We start from the raw sequence: 19031 nt of genomic DNA, 5'->3' as shown, positions 1-19031 counted from the left end.
ATTAATGGAGAATGCTCGACTGGATGCTGAGATTAGTAAAAGGATTCAAGCCGGAAGTTGTTTCTATCATAGTGTAAGAAACATGTTATGGGACAAAGATGTGCCAATGGAAGCAAAGGATACTATGTACAAGATGTATTACGTACCCATAACAACTTACGGAGCAGAAACTTGGACAATGACAAAGAAGGATGAGAGTCGAATACAGGCAGCCTAAATGACATTCTTGAGGAGTATGATACAGAAGAGTAGAAGAGACAAAATAAGGAATGAGAAAATCTGGGAAGAAATTGGAGTGGAAAAAATGAATGATAGAATAGAGAAGAGCCGACTAAGATGGTTTGGGCACATAAAGCGAATGAGCGACGAAAGAATGCCAAAAAAGGTGATGGAAATGCAAATCCAAGGAAGGAGAGGCCGTGGACGACCACAATTGAGATGGAAGGATACCATCCAACGCAGCATTATAGAAAGAAACCTGGACTGGGACACAGTGTTGGAGGAGGAGTGGTGGAAAGACCGAAGAAAGTGGAGAGGAACCATATTTGCCCCTACCCGGCTACAGCTGGATAAAGGGAAATGATGATGATGATGATGATGATGATGATGATGATGATGATGATGATGATGATAAATATGAGACAAAAATTTGAAGTGTAAAAACAAAATTATAATTTTATTTATATAGATAATGATCCATTTCATACTATGCACAGTATTGGATCTTGCTATGAGTTATTTACATTTCATGACATAACAAAAGTATTCTTTTACATAAACCATCTATGTTTTTAGGGTTGCAGGTTGGAAGCAGCGAGAGCATCCAATGTTATATAATGCTCTCCATATTGGAGATCAGCTCCTCAGCACGGCAGGAGTTCTGGTGCAGAGTGCTAGTGATGCCCAGAAACTGATTCGAGGAGCAACTAGTCTTTATGTAAGTTATTCTTTAGAAAGGTTAAGGTTTCAAATCCTTAAAATAGAAAGTATATTGTGCAGTGAGTTAAAATATTAATATAGTTCTTATGCCACTTTTTTGCCTCTTACATCTAAATTGCTGTTTATAATTTTTGGTTTGCCAATGAAAAAAAGTCACGACAACAACAAGAATTTTAAATTGAACTATTACGTGTGTATAGGCGTGCTCGATACACCCGGAAGGATGTGGGTTCGATTCCCCATCAGGAAGTTGAAAAACTTAAGAAACGAGATTTCCACTTCCGGAGGTGCAGATTGCCCTGAGGTTCACTCAGCCTACACCAAAAATGAGTACCAGGTTAATTCCTGGGTGCAAAGGCAGCTGGGCGTACAGCTAACCACTCTACCCCATGAAGTGCCGAGGTTACGGATAATGGAAGCCTTTACCTTCCATCCCTCCAAGGGCCTTCATGGTCTGTGCAGAGATGGCTTTGCTTTGCTATTATGTATGTTCAATAATTTTATCTTCATTTAAACAGAACAAAAAAGCAATTGAGCTCCATCATTTTAAGAACATTCTTCGAATTTTATTATGTATTTTAACTTGACCTATTCAGTAACCCGAATCGTATTTTAATGTGTATTTGTGACCTTGTCTATTTTACTTATCTTACAAGTATTTTTGGGTGATGATGTCCTAAAAGAAGGACGAAACATGTCCCAACACTTGCTAATATCACCCTGATTAAACCAATTTGTTTAGTACTGTACCGTTACAAAGTATACTATTGACAATACAGGCTTTGCATTGAAATTCTTTATGCAATCACATAATCTATAACTTCATGCCAGGCTAATTCGATTGGATTAAGGTCTCACAAGTACGGTAGTAATCTGACAACTGAGCAACCCTCACTATCCAGGATTATGTCATTGTGATGCACCTGTCCTTTGGGACAAAGGAAACAACTACCGGTAATAAACTTAAACAGGCCCCCACCTGAAAACAACAGATATATATATAGTTCTCAATTTTGTGAATAAAAGCGCATAAAAGATAGCTAACTCATTTTACCCATTCACTGCCAAACCCGTGTATATACATTATTGAACGCCATGCCTCGTCCGCCAAACCTGCATATGTACGTTTTGGTGCAGTGTGTACTTCACCAATCTCACAAATGAACGCGATATAGTATCATGCTTTGAGATTCCATGGAAATGCTCAAAGAAGTTCTGTACGGCAGATATACCACTCCATTTTGCGTGTTTTGAAAGCGATCTGGTGTTATTTCAGCTTCGTTGGAGTGGAACATCCTTCCCACTAATGTGTGGCCATGATGGCGCCTTGGAAGTTTACATTCACCTCTTGTTGACGAAGAAATTGAATGTTTCCTCATAAATAGTGATTCTGGAGAGCTATATTTTGATAATGAAGATGGAGAATATTTAAGTGGAGATATTGAACTACAAGAAAGTGCGAGACGAAGTAGTAATGATGAATCTTGTGCGGAATTGTCACCCTTGCCTCAGATAAATTATTTTTTTCCCAAATGTAAATGATTTTGATAATACCAGTTCTTGGATCAACAATTTTATATTATATTTCAGTAATAGTATCACCGAGCGGAGTAGCCGCGCATATTAACATACTACGTCTATGGAGCCAAGCTCTGCACTCGGCAGGCGAGTGGGTTCGAATCCCACCGTCAGCTCTCCTGAGAATTTTTTTTTTTTTTTTGTTTTCTTTTGTTTGTGGTTTCCCTTTTGCACTCCCAAGCAAATGTCGGGACAGTTCCTATTCATTAACCACAGCCAATTCTTTCCACTTCGTTACCCAGTTTCTTTCACCATCATTCATTTCATGTTAATTATCTACTCAACTGAAGTTTGCTTTGGGAAGTGTATCCGGCCATAACAATATGGTGTAAAATATAATCGCACTTCATCCACAACCCCTTATTGGGTTGCGGGGCTAAGGGGATGATAAACATCCCATTAATAGTATCAGTAAATAGGTATCTGTGAAAGTGCTTCTGTCTTAAAAGAAACCCGGCCCAGAGGGCTCACCAGGTCATCAAAACTCGGCAGTGAAAAGGTTAAAAAGCAAGGTTTAATAATAGCATTCAGAACCAACATTGTGTAACAAAAATACATTACCAAATGCAACTTAAATAATTTAAAAAAAAACGACCCTTTTACCTAATCAGAAGTATATGAACTAAGATTCCAAGAACCAAACTCTGTCACATATGTCAGCCATACATAATTTCCACACCATGTACAAAGAACACAAAAACATAATTAGACATGACAATCGACATTCAGCCTTTTGCAAATATGTATATGACAACTCCCAGCATTTTCACAGGTATCAACGCGGATCTTAAAATTTTACACTTTGAAATTAGTAGCAAATAATTAAATATAAAAAATTTAAAAAAAATAAAAAGAAAGAAGCCAACCAAAACTATCTTAACAGTCGCACACACCTGAAAAATTTCCCTGCTATTCACTCTACATCATTAAATCAATATTACAAGTAATAAATCTCATTGTAGACCGTATTGGACATCAGATTATGGACATTAAAATAAGAACTTACACCACCTTTCCAATACTTATCTTTCCTTATATTTTGTATATAAACATTACAACAGGTATTGTAAGTTGTAAGATCTTGAACTCCCAGTAAAAATGAAGACACCTGTTTTTGATTTTTGACCATTATTTTAAAGGAACTGGATATTGGCCTCTACCTAAAAGCAGCTTTAGGTGTGATCAATCCTCTTTGAAGTGTTACTACTCCATGTCAACTACAATATTGATTTCTCATACCCGACTCACGTGTCTATGCAAGAATGAGATTTAATTAGTTAACAGTTCTAATTACCTTCTTCATTCCAAAGAATATAATAATCATTTTTTTGTTATGTATGAACGTTCTTATTAAATGACTGGTAGCAATGATTTTAATTACTTCACTACCAGCTCTATGTTGTACTTCATGTTTTTAACCTCTGTCAGCACGATTGTGTGTTTTTCTCTTAGCCATGATGAATATTCTTATATGTTTTCACACTAGTTTTATGTATGAACTTTCTTATTGACTGACTGGTAGCAATGATATCCTATATGATTTTAATTATTTCACTACCAGCTCTGTATTGTACTTTATGTTTTTAACCTCTGTCAACACGATTGTGTGTTGTTCTCTTAGCCATTTCTCTTAGCCATGATGAACATTCTTATATGTTTTCACACTAGTTTTAAGCCTATTTGATTTTCTGTAATGTAAATATCGAATCTTAGGATACGATATATTTTAAGCACACTGGGTTTGGGGCCCTGACCTAACTTAAGGCTACCGAGCTCGATAGCTGCAGTCGCTTAAGTGCGGCCAGTATCCAGTAATCGGGAGATAGTGGGTTCGAGCCCCACTGTCGGCAGCCCTGAAAATGGTTTTCCGTGGTTTCCCATTTTCTCACCAGGCAAATGCCGGGGCTGAACCTTAATTAAGGCCACGGCCGCTTCCTTCCACTTCCTAGGCCTTTCCTATCCCATCGTCGCCATAAGACATATCTCTGTCGGTGCGACGTAAAGCAAATAGAAAAAAAAAACTCTTAAGGCTAAGATTTATTTTGGCTGAAGATGCTTACGACAGTTAAGCGAAACATGTCCCAACTTACAACACCTGTTGTAATGTTTATATCCTAAATATAAGAAAAGATAAGTATTGGAAAGGTGGTGTAAATTATTATTCTTATTTTAATGTTCATAATTAAATCAATGTCTCGATAAAGTACAACGTTTCACACTCTTTTAAAACTTCAGTTTTTATTAATTCACATATGGGGCCTATGACCTAGAAGTTAGCCTTTCTAAAATACTAACAACAACACAATTCAATGATGCACAATAAGGCAGTCCAAATTTATTTTCCCGTAATCAATTTCAAAATGCAAATAGATCATAACTACATTTCCACCGAAAACTGGTGACATCACCAGCGCATAGCGAGTGTAAAGTTACTGACAAGACAAATGGCCTAGCATGACGCCGAAGATCGCATGTTGCAGTCCAGACTTTACAGATCAGAGACGAGTACGTACAATAGACGGAGATAAAATGAGTTTGAAAGCATTTCCACATTTATTAAGGCACTGAATACAGAATTTTAACATAAAATGATTTTGCTCTTGTTCATAATAATCACCTGTTTTTAATCAATAAATTAAATAATTTAAATTATATACACATAATAAAAGTGATTTGTTAGAATATGATGATGATCTTTTAAAAATTAAAAATGCCATTCTGTTATTAATTACAGGTTTTCTTTTCCATTTTTTTTTTTCAATATTTCTTAATCTTTCATTAGTTTTGACAAACTGGAAAACTTTAAGGTTATGTGTTAACTAAGTTGCAACTGAAAAGGAAATGGCGTCCACTTCAACAAAAAATTTAAAAAAATATAATTATTGCTTTGTATGTGGCAAAGTTAGGGCTCTCAGCCCTCTCTTAGACATCACCACATTCTTGAATACAGGTTGGATTAAATAAATAACATTATGATTGTGATGATAGTGAAGAAGAGGTTTTAAATTTCAATATGTAGTTTATAAAAACAGGAAATAAGTGATAACTTATACTCTAAATATAAAGAGCCCAGCACAAGAACCAGACAGCTCCACTTTTTGGTCAATTTTGCTTTTTTTGCTGTAAGCTATCATTTAAAAAAAAGCTCTATCTACCAGTGCAAGAACTGTTCTGCTCCATTGATTTGTTGCATAGTAGAGTGTAAAAGGAGCTGTCTGAATTGTTTTAACTCTTTCTGCTGGCGCATGAACCCAGACAGCTCGTTTCTTGCAGGAGCTATGGTTCATTGTTCGACCACTGGGACCGGACCTTTGGTGTAATCGAGAAGGAAAAACAAAAGTGAGAGAGAATGTATTTGCCACAAGATTATCGTACCCTGGTATAGAACGTGAGTCGCAAATTCATTGTTCATAATGTAACACGAACAATGTTTTTGGACTACGTAACTCGCTTCACAACCTTCTTCAAAACAAAGGTCAGCCCCCGTGTAGGTGAAACGTTGACAGTGTCAAAATATAGATATGTTAAATATAACAGCAATGGACTGTCGTGCAGTGTCAATGTGAGTACCATGGTAAGGGATGTCTTTGTTTTGGAGAAAGCAGGAGCTACTCTTGCCTTACCAGGCGCAGTGTCTTAAAAGTTAATGCAAATACGGCAAAGCATGTTGAAGATACAGCTTCAAATATGTTCCACCTGACTGTTTGTAGCTCTACAACCAGGTAGTTCCATCTGGGAGTGGTGATGTTGGTGCTGAATAATGATGACCTTCCTATTGTGCCCTACTGGACTCTAAAGTTCCGGCCAGGCGAAAGCCGGTCTCGAACCCAGAGTACAGTAGTGACAGAACTCTCACAGATGTGAGCTGGTGCACATAGTCTTACCTGAACACATTCCTCTTCACTCAGCCGGATAAGCGCTCTTCTCAGGGATAACATGGGGATAACGGGGCAACAAAAGATAAACACTAGGATATGTGCCTACTCAGGTAAGAATTCGCTCAATCAAGATAAAATAAAATATCTAACAGAAAACATCGCTGCATTCAAGGTTTAACAAATAGGGATTTATTACATAAAATTGAATTATTTACAAATATAAGAGCTTTCAGAATGCTTGGTCAAGATAATGCTGAGCCGATGACAACCAGTTCACTGCCTTCACGAAAACAGCTGTGCTGTAACAAGCATGTTACAATAGTGTAAGTAACGAACTCTAGAAAGACGGATATCTGCTGAAATACACATCAAACAGTGATTCCCATAAAATTTACTATGCCTCGTACCGTCGAACCCCGGTGCTAACAAATATCAACACAGAATGTACAGTGTCCTGACTCGGTCACGAACCCTAGTCCCATGAAGAGTAAGGCGTATAAGATTCATATGCAAACACTATAAAAGGAACATAACTAAAATATCCACGGGTGTCAATATCAAACGGGCCAGTGTTAAAAATTAACGTAGAACAAAAAGAACATTAAAAAAAAATCTTTTCCTGCTTTCAAAACATGAAGGTCGTTTCTTCCCCTTGGCACACTTGACAAACTGCAGACGGCAATATCACTCATTTCAAGACTGTGACGTCAGGCTCAACGACCCTTACCCTTCAACCACTTCCCCAGCGACAGTCCACATAATTTATGAGCTCATCTGGTCTGCAGGCTAAAAATCTCGCCTTTCAAAAGAAAAACACCTCACGTAATCTGCTGCTAAAAGCCCTCTTTTAAATACACCTGGGCTATCTGCCCTCGTCTCAATATCACCAGCCGTATCGCAAATCTTACTTCCGCCTCTCATGGGCTCAACCTTGGTGCTACAAAAACACTAATCATTAAGCGATAGTCACATGGCCATACTAGGCATCTCCAATACATCCAATATACTCTGAACTGTGCAGGGCTCTCTCATATCAATCGCAAATCTTACTTCTGCCTCTCATGGGCTCATATCTCTCAAATATTCGGACTCGCTCGCTCTATCAGTGAAGCTGGGTGAATTACGGGTTACATCTTGGTCACAACTATACACATCTACGTCTGCAGAGATAAATGCCTAAATGCGATACAATAAAAAGTGCCTGTCTGTTAGACTAACCTACTACGACCAAAGGAGTTCGACCTGACCCATAAAAATAACATGTACGTTAAAATAATACTATCACAGGAAATATAAATACACCAACAACGAATCTACAAACAATCATCTACCCTAATGTACGGGGTTCGAGCTTGAGGCCTAGCTCATTATTACCAAGACAATTTCCTACCGTAACTAATCTGTTGACTGACGGCCCCCATATTCCTATCTAAATTTAAATGACATGCTTGAAACAGAATTGGAAAGCTCTGACCTTATGTTATCGATGACATTGCGGAGCGGCCCTCCCTGTGGACCACTGAATTTACCACATCATGATAGACTGCGGCGCTGGCATCAGATACTGTTGACCACTTGGAGACATTCTTTCTTGTGTGGCTCCTTCGTACAGCTCCCTGTGTGGTTGGAAGGTGTCCCCTTCGGCGTCGCGCTGATCAGGTGCTCCCAACGTTCCTGGATTGATGCCCGTTGTCGTGTTGGCTTCAGCTCCTGGTTGTGGCTTCCTCGCAATGATGATGTCAAAAACTCGTTCTGACTTGATGCTGGGGTAATTCCTCGCAGGTACAGTAGTACTAGTGGTATGTGCAGCTCGAAGACAAAGTGTTGTTCTCAGTACCAACACGCAGTATGACGACTCGTTCAAGCGGCCTTCTGGTCCAAGAATGAGACTGATATGCCAGGCGGCCTTATTTTTATAATCCAGTTTTAGCGTCATCACGCCGCTTGGTCGCGTGCAAGATACGCGCGCCCGCGAAGTATTCCCGCACAAAGTACATCATGTGCTCTATTTAACGAATGCATTTATGAATGCAGCCCTAATGCATATCAAAATTAAGCAGAAATTATGCAGGTTGCAATTCTTGTATAAAATCCAATGCAACTCTTCCGTAACCAAAGATATTAATTTAATTCTCTCTTCCCTCCTAATATAAGTTTTGCCGGGATCTAGGGAGCGTCCCCAATCTTCATCAAGAGGCTTGGCTTGGGACATAACTCCTTTTAATGAGGTTCTGGAGATTTCTCATAATGACGCTCTAGCTCACTTCACACAAGAACGCATCTTCTGGACTCCTTTATGAAATATACTGTAAGACAATGGCTTCGTGGGTGGCCTTGTGTAATCCCAATATCCAATACTAAAATCGATGCTTATTGGCTCATGAACAGTATGGTTCACTATAAACCTCATTTCCTTGTGTGGTGTATATAAATCTTGTTGCGTTGTAACAATATTTACTCTCACAGTAAATCTGTTGTATAATAAAGTATCTTATATTGATAACTCAGGTAAATAGTACTTTTTTTTTTTTTTTTGCTAGTGGCTTTACGTTGCACCGACACAAATAGGTCTTATGGTAACAATGGGATAGGAAAGGCCTAGGCGTTGGAAGGAAGCGGCCGTGGCCTTAATTAAGGTACAGCCCCAGCATTTGCCTGGTATGAAAATGGGAAATCATGGAAAACCATCTTCAGGGCTGCCGACAGTGGGATTCGAACCCACTATCTCCCGGATGCAAGCTTACAGCCGCGTGCCTCTAACCGCATGGCCAACTCGCCCGGTAGTACTGGTTTTTGGCTTCTCCATAGTAAACATAGTTTACCGGGGCATGAAACCAGACACCTCCAGCGGTTGTGTGAATAAACTGAAAGGAGTCCAGCAACACAACCCGTATAATTTCCACTTCAATGTGTATGTTATTACTGCTTCTAGCTAGTGTATGTAGATAACCTTTACTTTTTCAACATACAATTATTTAATGAAATTTTTTGTCTCTCCTGAAAAGTTTTATATTTTGGAGCTGTCTGGTTTTTGCACCAGGCTCTTCATATATAAAAATTAATATGAACCTATTTCACTAATTTCTTGCCACAGTAATTTGTTTCTGTATATTTTCTATTTATGCTAATTTTTTTCCCCCCTAATATTTCCTTGTTTATGTGTACAAGGTGGAGTTTGTGATAAGAAGAGTACCGTGCGGACGTGTCTTTGCTATCCGCCGAGATACTGAAGGTCAGAATTTGGGAATTGTCCAAGAAGGTAATACTGCAGAGATAAGAGATGTCTTGCCTAACAGTCCTGCTGCCCGTCACGGACTTGTGCCTCGAACTCAGACTTGTGATGGCCTCTCTCTGACCAACTGGGTGCTGACGGAAATTAATGGCCGACCTTTAAACTTGTTCTTCAAAGACGGTGAAGTTCGAGATCGACTGAATGCAGTTGGCAGAGAGATTTCAATTCTTGTCCAGCCATTTGACTTAGTGAAGCAGCTTAAGAAGCAGCTAAAAGCTATTAGGGGATATAAAGATTATATTGTGCAATAGTTGCTGAGGAATTGACACATATTATATTAAAGTGCTAAAATTCTTTATTGTCAGAGGAGTGTATGTTACAATGATTACAGTGGACACTACTGCTTATGATGTGAATGATGGATAGACTAGCCCATTGTTTGTGATTGTTTTAGGCTTCTTTCTTTCTGTTTTGCCTGATCTGTGAGTTCTATTTTTCTTCTGTGTATGATAGAGAATGATTAGTTTAATGTTCTGTTCACATTATCTTCCATTGGGTTATATGTCTCTGGTATTTCTTTCACATTAACAACCCTGAATTGTAGGAAGAACATATGATAGATATGGTGTCAGCTTTCTCACTGGTTGAAACACATTCAGTATCCAGAAATGTTGGCCATTTTTAGAATTCAGTAGCAAATATCATTCAGCTTCCCCTAAGTTAAGGCTACCCAGTAGACAAAGCATTCAAAATATGCATGTCTTCATAATCAAGATGTTCTAGCAGAGAAAGGTCGGCAGTTCAGCACGTCACTCATGACTGTTATGCAAATGGTCAGAGGTTCACATAAATCCTTTAAAGGCACCAAGGCCACCACATGCATAAATTTGCTATCCAAACTAAATAGCTTAGGTACAGAACTGTGCAAATTTGGCTGTTATTGTACCTCTAGTTCCAACCATGAGACCCACTTCTATAGCTGTTAACTTACACTTTTCTTCATAGTATGGAATTAATTATGTGTTTATAGACTTAGCTCTTTTCTTTATGAACATCTGCTGGTTGAGTTTTAGAAGCCTCAGTTCTAATGGCAGGCTCAGTTATAAATCAACTAGTAGAGCTTGTTGGAATGGCTATCAAATCTATCCACTTTGAGTATCCATGGACCGTAGGTCCATGTACCTCCTTGTATACTTTTTGTTGACATTCCCTTGGGTCATCAACAATCATAGTTCAAATACGCTGATGGCAGGCATTTCTAAAGGCTTCACCATGTTTGCAGGCACTCAAGATGTGTGCAGTGTTAGCAGTGATTTTGAGTGAATCCCTCAGGATTTATCACCAATCTGTTGGTCACCATAAATTTGTTGGAAAGGATAACTCTTGTACCCTTATGAGGTCAATGTTACAATTAGGTGCCGGTGATTTGCCTACTCCTGGTAAAGACCATTTTACGTATGTTTTGACCCTACTTCTGTCATTTTTAAATATCTGTTTTACTGATCAGATTGTCCAAAAAATATCAATTTAATATTCACTACTAAAACAAGAGTATTACTTGCTGTGCAGTCAATTCTGCTTACAGGAAAGCACAAGAAAAGCATGGAGTCGTTCTTGAGCAATGTGGTGGAGTATCGCAATCCTCAGAAATGAGGAAATGTTCAAGAGAGAAAACAAGGGAAACGTCCCACCCTTCTCACTGAAACCCATCTTGAAACTTTGATGAAATAACCAATGTGTTACGAGAAGACCTCATGCAAAGAATAATGGCCTTTTTGCACTACAAGGCTTTGGAAAAAGAAAGATGAATTACACATGTAAGCAATAGGAAAGTGATACAAGTCACTACTGGTTGGATTGTACAACCCTCACTGTGGGCAAGCCAGCAGTGGAAAGACGAGCAGTGAGTCAAGGTCCACACAGGGTGCCAGTGAAGCAGAGATGTCTAGCTGCGCTGCATTACCGTCTGGCCATGTACATTTCCAGCTTTGATTTCGGGGCCTTGCATTCGAAGCAGACAGCTAATTTTTTGCATGTGGCCTTCTTGTAGCACATCGGTTATGTCACCAAAGTTTCAAGCTGGGTTTTGGCATGAAGAGTTTGACACTTTCGTTGTAATACAAGCATCTTTCTATGGCATAATTTATCTTGTAAACATTTTAACATTCATATTCTACAACCACAACAAATTTATTGTTTTAAACATATCTGCATATAGAAAAATGCTTTTTTTTTCCTTGTTAATAGCAGTAGTGTCCCCTGAAACTGTGTGGAGCGTTTGCATTTTTCATGTTTTTAATTTCATTATGAAACTGTTAAACCAATTTTTATTCTGTAGTAATAATTTACAGTTCCTAATTATTATTTTAGCTCTTGTAGTTGTTGCTTCACAATAACCCTTTTTAGGAGTTTATATGTATATTGTGTACTGCATAGGAATAGTTTTGTTTGTGTGTTTCTTTGTGTGAGGATCATTTCAGAAGTTTACTGTATTGTGCTATTTCGGATGGACTGTGAAAATATTTCAACTTGATATTGATATCATTATTATTATTATTATTATTATTATTATTATTATTATTATTATTATTATTATTAATAGGGTGAGTAGATTATCTGTGAAGCATTTCTGCAGTAGGTATTCATGGGTCATGGAGCATATATTTTGGTCAGTCAGTAGCAAGAGTTTCTGGTTGAAATTGTGTGTTCTGTTAGGTTGTATGGCTTGGGGCATTTTTGTGGGTCAGGCGTGTAGCGTGCAACCCATTTGAATACATTGGCACGACCTGAGAACAAGTGTTTGTGTTTGGAGCGTACAGCGAGCGGTATCCCATGTCATTTGAAGATGTCACTATCAATTTTTCAACTGGAGGTACTCATCATCATCATCATCATCATTTCCCAACTCCAGTTTCCCGGGTGTGGTGTACAAGCGCTCGCCATCTCCTTCTGTCTTCATACATCTTCTGATCCAGTACATCCTCCCATTTGTATCCTCTCTCCTCCACATCTGATCTTACAGTCTCTATCCAACATTTTCTTGGTCTTCTTCCTACAAGATTAAGGTCAAAATATTTTCTGGCAGGTCTTTCCCCTGTTTATTCTCATTATGTGCCCATACCACTGAAGTCTGCGTTTCTTTATGACACTGATAATAGGAACCTCAATACCAGCTACTTTCCTATTCACTTCATTTCTGATCTTGTCCTTTCTGGTTGTTTGGTTCATCATTCTAATGAATCTCATTTCAGTTGCTTGGATTCTACTGAAGTCTTTGTTTAGTAGGGTACATGTCTCTAAACCGTACGTGAGGATTGGTACGAAGTAAGTGTGGTACATGATTGTTTTCGCTTTCTGTGGTATTTCTGACTGGACTGTAGAAGTTCGATGCTTTCTGTGTCCTGCTGAGTATTTCCTGCCTAACAGTGTTGTCTTTCGATATTGTGCTTCCGAGGTACTTGAAGTGGGAGGCTGATTCAATTTTTGCTTCTTCCAGAAATATATTTGAGCTTGTTCCTTCCGTGTTGATGGTCATTTCCACTGTCTTTGTTTTGCTCATCTCAGTCCAAAATTTTTGAATGTGGTGTTCCATTCATTAAGTTTCTTCTGAACTTTAGCTTCTGTCTCTCCCCATAAAAGAACATCATCAGCAAATACCAGGGCGTTTGGTTCACTGTCCATTTTCTTGATAGATTTGATGACCTTGTCCATTACTATTATGAACAGGAGTGGTGACAGAGCACTTCCTTGTTGGACACCTCTCTTTGTTTCAAACCATTTTGATCATCCGTTGCCTATCTGGACACAGCTGTAGCACTTCTGGTATAGCATCTTGACTTTGTCAATTAAGTACTTTGGCACCTTTAGGTCTTCCAGACATTCCCATATCTTGTTTCGAGGAGGTACTGTGGAATGAAAATTAATGTCAAGTACTCTGAAACATGAATAGAGCTTTTTTTCTTTCTTCCTTTTTTTTTTTTCAAAATATTACCACAAAGACTTAGGCAGGCCCCTCCTTCTCCTGACATATCTGTCAAGACTAAGCAAACTGCCTTCTACCATGAACTTCTGTGAGGTTCTTAAATGTATTTCTTTGACCAAAGGATTCGGCAGAGGTTGAGCATATTTGTTTTTCTTTTTAGCATTTGAAAAGCTATTGATCACAGACTATTCATCTAAATAGAAGCGAGCTCTAAATGATGGATACCCTCAGAACTTGAATCAAATTTTTCTGTTTTCTAAGACGTGAGTGGTTGTACATACTCTCTTTCCCATTTATATATTTAATAGTGCCTTGTACAACAAATGCTTCAACAACAACAACAACTTGGTTCCAAGGGTGGCACTGCTTTCAGTTTTTTGTGATCTAGTTATTACTGTTGAAAGTGGTTGAAATTTTTTCCCTATTGTAGCTAAGCTGCTATTCACTTAGTGCTTATTATTGTTTGTGTTCTGATTACAACGCGGTTGTGAAAATTCAATATTCACTGTCTGGGCTTAGTTTCCCTATGTGAGTCTCTGTAGGATCGGCTGCCATCTATTGGGACATGTTCCACTGTCATGTAGCTTGTCAAATATGATCTTCCTCCAGGAATATATATAACTTGGAGAATGAACAGGAAATTTCTTAATTTGAGCAGCCCTAAGGCAAGAACTTGAACACACTCTGTAGTATTAGTTCAGATGTAGTTATAGCTCAGTCAGGGGATTTACAGTCTACCACAAGTTTGACAATGTTTTAACCAATCATGTAGCCAGCATACAGGAAAATTCTGAAACAGTCCTCACTAGAAAAGAGTACTTTAATGTAAATGTCAGCTATTGAGAATAGGAAATAGTAATGTGCCTCATTATACCTTCATATTTATGTGAACTTAATTTTACGAAGATATTGTTAATTGTTAACATACTGCTGGTCACAAATTTCTGGGTGCTTGAAATTTGCAACTTGCTAGAAGATTTCTGTCTTTCATATTATAAGATGTTTTTGAATAACGTAACATAATTTATCTACTTTAGCATCGTTAAGTCTAACATTACAACACTCAAAAGAGTGTAGTAATGGCTTAGTTTACAGGACTGTCACTTTACATAACAAAGATACTGTAACCAGGACAAATAGAAATGCTAGTGTGATGATTCTTGCTGAATCACATGTTGACAGGTAGAGCGTAAATGTTCTCCGCCGCCTGTAGCACTGCTTCGCTGTGAAGTCAAGAATGCATTGTTTTGTCGACTTAAAGTGACAATATGTTTGTATATGTGAAATATATGGTGTTTTCTTTTTTTGAGTTGAAAAACATTAAAAATAAGATATTCTGTTATAGGAGAAGTAGAACGTGTATTGTACTTCGGCATGTGTTTCAAATGACTGCCACTCGTGAATATTCCTACCACTTGCTATTTCCCAGGTTGTAAGTCAGGTTATGATTAAAAGTCGAATGAAAAACGACATTTCTTTTTACCACCGAAAGATCCAACTATTTTCTTCCTCCAAGTGGTGAGAGATTATTCCATGGCAAGATCTACTTTAAAAAGATGGAAACTGGATCTCACAGTAATCCCGCACTTTTTCTTTTTCTTTCCCAAATCTTCTGAAATATTGATCTGGGCTGATGACCATAGATGTTAGGCCCCATTAAACAACAAGCAACAACAAGAAATATTGATCATGAAACATTCTACTTAGAGGATATTCATATCAACACCAATTGACCAAATCAGTTGTTCCTTCCACTCATGCAAATTCCATACTGATTTTCCGAGTGTTAGCTTTCTAGTGATAATTGCTGTTTCTCATTGCAAAATTAATTTTCCACTTCATAAAAGCTTGTTCTATTTCCAAATGAAATAAGTACCATAAGGAAAGGAATGTAAGCTTGTATGAATGCAAGACATGCCTGGAAAATGTCAAGGGTGTCGATTTAACTGACTGTTGAGGAGAATTGCTGGGAAGATTCATGATTAAGTTGAGCATGTTAATGCATGAATGAGGTAGTTATTTTGTAATTACATGTGTATGATGTATTTATAAGAGTTACGTGGCAGCCTGTAGAGGTTTCAATACCTTTTTATAGGAGAATATTGTGTAGCATGCACTCTGAAGCAGTTTATACTTCTTTTTACAGATTATAATAATAAATTGACACCAAGTTTGATAAACAGTCAGTTTCGTGGTGAATTACTGAAAGATCGCTTAGTTCAAGTAAACACACAAACATTTGAGGTATCAATAAAGTTACTGATGAGCCAATTTCTGAAGTCATATCATTAAGTCATTAAAATGTTTTGTTTGCATTTTTCCTTTGAAACGGAACATTGTAGTAAAGGTAGTGTGGGGAGAACAGTTCCCTGTACTGCTGGTATTTGTTTTGTGTGTCAACTAAACATGGATAAGAAGAAAATAGGCTCTTTAATGTGCTCTGTTGGTTGAACCATACATCGGGGTTTCCCAACGTTTTGTCTCTGAGGCCCTCTGAGAATATTGCATGCTTGTCCAAGGACCCCTTAGCCACAAAACATAATACTACACTCGGTAAAAAAAAAAATTTGTAATGATACCACGTTTGATTTTATTTGTATAATATTTAGGACTAATATTTACTTTCTTCGAAAGTTTAACTTCATTTACATAAAGATACTTTATAAATGTACAGAAATTATAAAACAGTGTGACACTTGGCTAATAATTATAAAAAAACCGGGAAAGTTGGCCGTGCAATTAGGGGCGTGCAGCTGTGAGCTTGCATCCGGGAGATAGTGGGTTCGAACCCCACTGTCGACAGCCCTGAAGAGGTCTGCGAACTACAGTGTGGAAATGGCTGCCATAGATAACTGCTTCATTTGCTTTAACCAATCCACACTGCGATTGATATTAATGTATGTGAACTCGACCTGTTTGCAACCTGGTATATGTTGTTGGTAGGTTAGCAGTTGTTAGATTGACGAGTGACGGTCTTCTTAGTGACTGAACATAGTGCGCAAAGCAAAGTACAAATAAAAACGAAGAAGAAAATGGTCTTATTTCAAGATATTAGGTTACATTGACTTTGTCAAGTTGTTAATGTTCAACCACTGTACTGTGAAGAGGGACCATCACTTGTTAGTTGACACTGGTCATGAAAGCTTACACCCATATAATTCCTAAATTGGCTCTGGTGTAGGGTGTTGTAAATGTGTAGAGATGAAATAATTATCACAGTATGGGAAGAGGAAAAGCAGCAGTTGATCTAGAATCAAAATAACAGGTACATTCCAAATCTCATTTTCCTTAAATTAATCTCCCACTTGTATAATAAATATGTGTATAATATCATTATGTGAGTTAAGAGTACAATTTCTTGTGTCCAGATAAATTTGACTGGCAGTGTACACCTTTTTTTTTTTTACTGTCTGTTCTATTGTACTGTATACTTCCCACTTTTTTCTTTCTGTGTGAAAATTTGTATTGGTATGGAATGAGACTCAGAAGTTGACTGCAGATTGTGTGAGAAATTTAAATTATATTCTAATTATTCACAAGTGCCCTGGTATTCTTAAAACTTACATATGCTACACCTTCATAAAACAAGACTTTTATTTCAGTTCTACATTAATTACATACTACTAGCTTTGAAAAGTTTCTGGAATTAGTTAACAACACAAAAATAAATCACTCTACATTCATTTGGACAACATTTCCTTCAAAATAGTTCCCTTCCACAGTGACACACTTCTCCCTATGCGTAAGTGTTTGGAAGCATTGCTGGAAAACCTTTTGTGGAACTACTTTCAGTATTCACGTTACATTTGCAGGGTACCGGGCAAGTTGTCCAGGATATAGTGGATTTGAACCCCGCTGTCGGCAGCCCTGAAGATGGTCTGTGGTTTCCCATTTTCATATTTTCATACCAGGTAAATGCTGGGGCTGTACCTTAATTCAGGCCACGGCTGCATCCTCCCCACTCCTATCCCATCATCGCCATAAGACCTGTCTATGTCGGTGCAACGTAAAGCAAAATTGTTTAAAAAAATAATAAATTACAGGAACATTTTCAGGACTCATACGTCATTAGCTGCAGAAAGGGGTAAAAGTCGGATGGCAACACATCTGAAGGGTATGGATGATATTCCAAAACTGTCGCATTATGCTTGGCAAGGTAATTTTAACTTTTTTTTTTAATTTTTAATTTTTTTTTTTTTTTTTTTTTTTTTTTTTTTTTTTTTTTTTGCGAAGATTGTCCATTGTGGAGGTGTATCATAATTTAAAGGAAATTAGCTGGTTTTCTGTCCATTTTTTCAGTCATTTCATTCTCGCTGTGCCTCTGAGACAATGAAGGATGTCTGTGTACATTTTTTTCTTTACAGTACAACCTTCAGGAATAAATTCATGGTAGACAAGACCCTGAGCATCAACGATAATTTCTACTTTAACTTTGTCTTTGATAATGCTCTGAGAAAATTGTTGTTTCTGAGGAAATATTCTGGATTTCCTTTTGGATGCCTGATGTTTAGGCACCAGATCATACAAATAACACCAAGTTTCATCTCCAGTGATAATGTTCCCTAGCTAGAGTCATTTGTGTTTCTTTATCTTCAAGAGTCAACATTTTTGGGACCAACTTTCAAGAAAAGTGATGCCTGTTCACTTTTTTTTTTTTTTTTTGGAAGAATTGTGAATGCTTCCAACGGAAATTACAACCTCTATTGGTATCTCTTCAAGAATCGTCGTCACCCCTCACAACTTCACACAGATACTAAACGTTTGCTTCATTTGTCACAGTCAAAGAGCGATTGCTGCGCGGATTAGATTGATACATGTGTGGTCTTCACAAAAACATTCATGCCAGGCATAAACCTGTGTGGGGTGGCTTTTTTTTTTAAATTATTGTTTTTATTGCTGCTTCACCATAAGCATCTTCAAGCATTCTTTATTTCTCTGAAGGAAATGTATGTACACAAAATTTGATATTTGCACATTGCTCTGTAGCCATCATTTTAAAATGTGACTAACAAATAACACATGAGCAATACTATACAGTTACCGTGCAAAACCAACAATAGTCAGAAGCATTAAATTTGTACAGAAGTGATGTCAAAAGGACTACCAATAACTAATGCAAAAATATCCCACATAGAATTACAGTATTAATTTTGGTGAAAAAATTAATTTCAGAAACTTTGTGAACCTAGTATGTATTACTTTCTTTGCTTTACCTTTCTGTCCTCCAGCATTTACCTTTTGTACCGTATTCAAATGTGCACTTTCACATTGAATAGAAAAGTCCTCTTCTCATTCAAAATAATACCATATTCTGTATAATGATAAACTTGTCTCTCAATCCTTGTAAGCAGTTAAACGTATGTAGTTCTCCCTGAAGAATATGTTCAGCTTTATGAAAACTTGAAGAATTAGTTGTCATTGT

At 37.6% G+C, this 19031-nt stretch overlaps 1 protein-coding gene across 1 annotated transcript in view; it reads left to right on the top strand.

Annotated features, from left to right (window-relative positions):
- The window catches only part of LOC136884109 (mucin-5AC), an 81009-nt gene extending 71071 nt beyond the window's left edge, over nt 1-9938 (top strand). The window contains exons 10-11 of the mRNA XM_067156148.2: nt 796-937; nt 9564-9938. Of these exons, the coding sequence (XP_067012249.2) occupies nt 796-937; nt 9564-9938 (517 nt within the window). The remainder of the gene's footprint in view (nt 1-795; nt 938-9563) is intronic.
- The last annotated feature ends 9093 nt before the right edge of the window (nt 9939-19031 follow it).

The sequence above is a fragment of the Anabrus simplex genome, chromosome 12, assembly GCF_040414725.1.
Source record: "Anabrus simplex isolate iqAnaSimp1 chromosome 12, ASM4041472v1, whole genome shotgun sequence".
In the NCBI taxonomy this organism is placed as follows: Eukaryota; Metazoa; Arthropoda; class Insecta; order Orthoptera; family Tettigoniidae; genus Anabrus; species Anabrus simplex.
Note: the sequence above shows the minus strand (reverse complement) of the source record. Positions and strands in the feature narration are given on the sequence as shown.